The sequence below is a fragment of the Penaeus chinensis genome, chromosome 12 (genome assembly GCF_019202785.1).
Source record: "Penaeus chinensis breed Huanghai No. 1 chromosome 12, ASM1920278v2, whole genome shotgun sequence".
In the NCBI taxonomy this organism is placed as follows: domain Eukaryota; kingdom Metazoa; phylum Arthropoda; class Malacostraca; order Decapoda; family Penaeidae; genus Penaeus; species Penaeus chinensis.
The window spans coordinates 28191508-28195645 of record NC_061830.1 but is presented as its reverse complement, the minus strand read 5'-3'; the positions used below and the strand labels follow the sequence as shown (position 1 = coordinate 28195645).

The 4138-nt window shown below is 36.5% G+C and overlaps 1 protein-coding gene across 1 annotated transcript in view; it reads right to left on the bottom strand.

The window, feature by feature from the left end:
* Nucleotides 1–3896, bottom strand: part of LOC125030999 (pre-mRNA cleavage complex 2 protein Pcf11-like) — a 79095-nt gene extending 75199 nt beyond the window's left edge. Inside the window, exon 1 of the mRNA XM_047621420.1 lies at nucleotides 3502–3896. Coding sequence (XP_047477376.1) covers nucleotides 3502–3669 — 168 coding nt within the window. The 5' untranslated portion in view covers nucleotides 3670–3896. The remainder of the gene's footprint in view (nucleotides 1–3501) is intronic.
* Between the last annotated feature and the right edge of the window lie 242 nt (nucleotides 3897–4138).

Sequence of the window (4138 nt, the reverse complement as noted above, 5' to 3'; positions counted from 1 at the left end):
AATATTCATAACTATCAGTGGTGATTAGCGCATTTCTTATTCAGAAGTAATAAACCCCAAAAACCTTAGATAAACCACCATTATAACAGCAATAGGGAGCTCAGATTTGTTAATTGTGAGTGAGTGTATTGAAGATGATAGGAAATCATGGCGGTAGTACTCGACACTTCTTGCATAGCAAACATGCTCATCACCCTATTATATATGTATATATATATATATAAAATAATAATAATAATAATAATAAACCAAAATCTATCATAGCAACAGCTGATGTGCAAACATAACCAACAATTTTATCATTTTGGGTATTGTTTGTTTATATAGCAAGAATAAGAATTGCTCCACAATGTTTTATTATAAACGTGTTGTCCAGACCTCCTTCAGATTAGAAAGAGAAGGACCTGGTGGTGTTTAGTATAACAGTATGAATGAAAAACATTTTTAAAAACTCTTCTGAAAGCATAGTAATGATATTGATATATCAATGTGTTGAAATGTTTTGCACAAGGTACAATACACACAACCTGAAGTGATGATAATAAATACTTCATATGTGAATGTTTATGAAATGGACACCATGGCTAGTTACGGGTAAATTGGTGGAAAAAGCGGTTTCGCAAACAGCAACAAATTCTTCCCAAGGAATACTTCAGAAAATGAAGTCTTTTCTGACCAATCATAACTCTTTTTTTCTGTAAGCCCTGTCCTTGCCCACATAAAAACTTTCAATGTGTGTCTACCTGCTGTCAAAGCAGGTGTATGTGTGAAAAAAAAAATAATTTTGAAACCAGATGAAAATTTAACAAATTGCAAAATACATCTAGCACTGGAAATACTACCACATAGAGGACAAATTATTATGGTGAAGCATAACGATGGGGGTGTAAAAATATAAGGTTAGTTGAATTTATCTAAAATATAATGAGAATCGGCAAAATCTACATATTTATTTAAAGTAATGAGAAAATACATGTAAAAAAACACTCTTACTTCTAATAGGACAATAAAACATACAGTATTAATAAAAATTACCTATATTGCTAATGTAAACAACTAGTAAAATGATTCAGTGTGCTGTCACAGTGAAATGAATGAATCAAGTAAAAAGCATTTGCAGTTATGTAGGATGGGCAATAATTTTAAGACATACAGCATAAAATACCGCCACAGTCTCCAAAGTATTTGCTGACCAGGCAAAGGTCAATAAATTCCATTATATATTTTATAGCAAGTATAGGTGCACTGTTACCATATTTGATGATAATCATCACTAAGGTTTGCAATCTGTTGCTTAAATGTGTTCAAAGTTTATTTGAGAATAATATCCACATAGAATACATGTTCTGCAACTATAGTGTGACACATAACTGTCGGTAGCATGATTCTTTTTTTTTTTTTTTTTTTTAATTTGCTTTGCACTACTATTTGCAAACACAATCAATCAATAAAATACTGTTGCTGTTTGGGAAACTTTGATAATTTATGCTTGAATTTTATACAGACATCTGGAAACTTACAAAATGCATTTTCACATTAGAAAGTTGCTTTTGTTCAATCATGATTTAATGCATTTGTATTGTGTATCAATCAGGCAGAAAGTAATCCCAGAATTAGACTTGTATTCCGTAATTATGCAGTTGTAACATGGCTCCTGCCTGTGTAGTTTCACCAAACACAATTCAAAGCTACTTTAGTTTTTGTTTCTTTTTCCTGTGTGTAAATCATAATAATTCTCCCCTAAAATATAGTGTGAAGCTGACTATTATACATTTTATCAACTTTGCTGTCGTGGAATACAAGTTACGTCACTTGTCAATGAGTAAAATGCTTTGCTGTCGTGGAATACAAGTTACGTCACTTGTCAACGAGTAAAATGCTTTGCTGTCGTGGAATACAAGTTACGTCACTTGTCAACGAGTAAAATGCTTTGCTGTCGTGGAATACAAGTTACGTCACTTGTCAACGAGTAAAATGCTTTGCTGTCGTGGAATACAAGTTACGTCACTTGTCAACGAGTAAAATGCTTTGCTGTCGGGGAATACAAGTTACGTCACTTGTCAACGAGTAAAATGCGACAGAAAACAACAGTAAAACAGCATTAAACTACGAAGGAATATTCCATTTCAAAAAGAATGGTCTTGAAAGTAGGAGGCAGGATGTAACTGGAAAGTTACCAATATAAATACTGTCCAGGAAGACACAATTCTCAAAATCTAGATAATAACTGAAACATTTCTCACTTGGGATTTTTGGCTCTATCAAAAATCCAGGATCCTAATAGTAATTTATATGCCTAGCCAGGGGACTACATCCCCTGGAATCCAGTGGTATTATGTTCGCCTAGCCAGGGCTGGACCTGGTTCTGTATATCTACTATATGGATTTAAAAATGACCTGGAATCAATGCAACACTTAAAATGAAACATTTCTCAACAAGTGGCTTTGCACGGCCTGTCAAATCTCCCGGTGCCAAAATGCACATGTGGAGAAGGTTATTGTACAGAATTGCACAAATAATTACCAAAACACAAAAAAGATGTATAATAAAACTACAAGAATGCATTACATACTTGAATTAAAAAAAACAGACGCTGATAATTACAAAATAACAATCTCACAGGCGTGTAGCAATACACGGACTACTTGATAGATCGCAGATTGAATTAGGTGTCACGTATCACATTTGTTTTGGTCCTCGCAAGGTAAACATGATGGGGACTTTACTAATGTTATAAACATTAGTAACAGCAAATTAGGAGAATGTAAAATATTTTCATAAATCTAGGAAATGGGTAAACGGGCTAGGCAGGCAGTACTCACAATTGGCTCATTGGTGCAAATACAATTAAACAAGTAAACTCACAGTGAGCATGACATGTAACTACATGCCATGTCCGTCGGCACTGGGTTAAGAACATCAAACTACCCAAGAGCTTTACCATATTGCGTCACCTGGTCTCATCAATGATATTCATAAAACTCAAGATGACTAATGCCTATTCTTCAAAAACTCTCCTCAGCCTTCACTAGTTTCCTTGTCCCTTTTCATAATATATCACAATAAGTGAGGAATATCCAGCCACAAGGTATTACATGAAAAACAAATAAACAATAACAATAAAGTGAATATTTGATTTTGGAAACCCACCGTCACATGCAACAGATTTACATATAAATTTTGAGTATACTACTGTTCAAGTCGTTCATATTTCCTAATAATTCTGTTTAGATATAGAATAGACGATTTATCGCGTGAAAAGGAAGAAGCGGTCCCCTGGCAACGCCGATTCGAAACTTTTCCCAGCGGCGAAAACCCCGAGGGAAGATGGCGACTACCCAAGAGCCTTACCATCTTTTCGTAAATTACCTAAAATTAAATGCTTTCCTCCACCAACATCACTGTATCTCGCATATCCTTATGGTGCACGCTTTGTCTTCCCTTCGTTTTATCGAAACAATGATGCTTAAATAAAAGTCAAGATGGCGGGATTCCCTCACCTGCTGGATGTGCTTCTCGATCACCCCGACGATGACCGCCGCGTGCGAGCGGTTCTCCTCGGCCAGCATCGTCAGCATCGTTATCATGGGCTTCGAGTTCATCGTCAGATCTGACAGCGACGAACGATACTCCTCCGCCACCTCCACATCCGTCGGTAAATCCGTCATTTTGCCGATTTTCCGACATGCACACTATTCATGACACGGTTCTCGCACTCTCTCTCGCTCTCGCACGCACACGTCACGACGCCAAGGGATCGGCCTCCACACTGCGCACTCGCTACTCGTCCAACTCGGCTCTGCGCACTCGCCCCACGCCAATGGAGGAGGATAAAAGTTCGGAAAGAAGAGAGTGATTGGTGAGAGGGGAAATAAGGCAAATAATAAAGGAAATGAATTTTAGTAGGAAAGTACAGAGCCACATCTCGTCCAGACAGCAAGCTGTTCGACCGTCGGAGAACACTAAAGCTCCATGGAAGTGTCTAACGATATGAATATTTATATCTGTTTATCTAGTTATATATCTATCTACATTTATTATAATTGATAGTGCAGAATCTCTTCTCCGTGGTGTGAACTTTATTATATGTTGCTTGCCATTTGTGTAGAATATATGCACTGGATAGTAATAAACTTT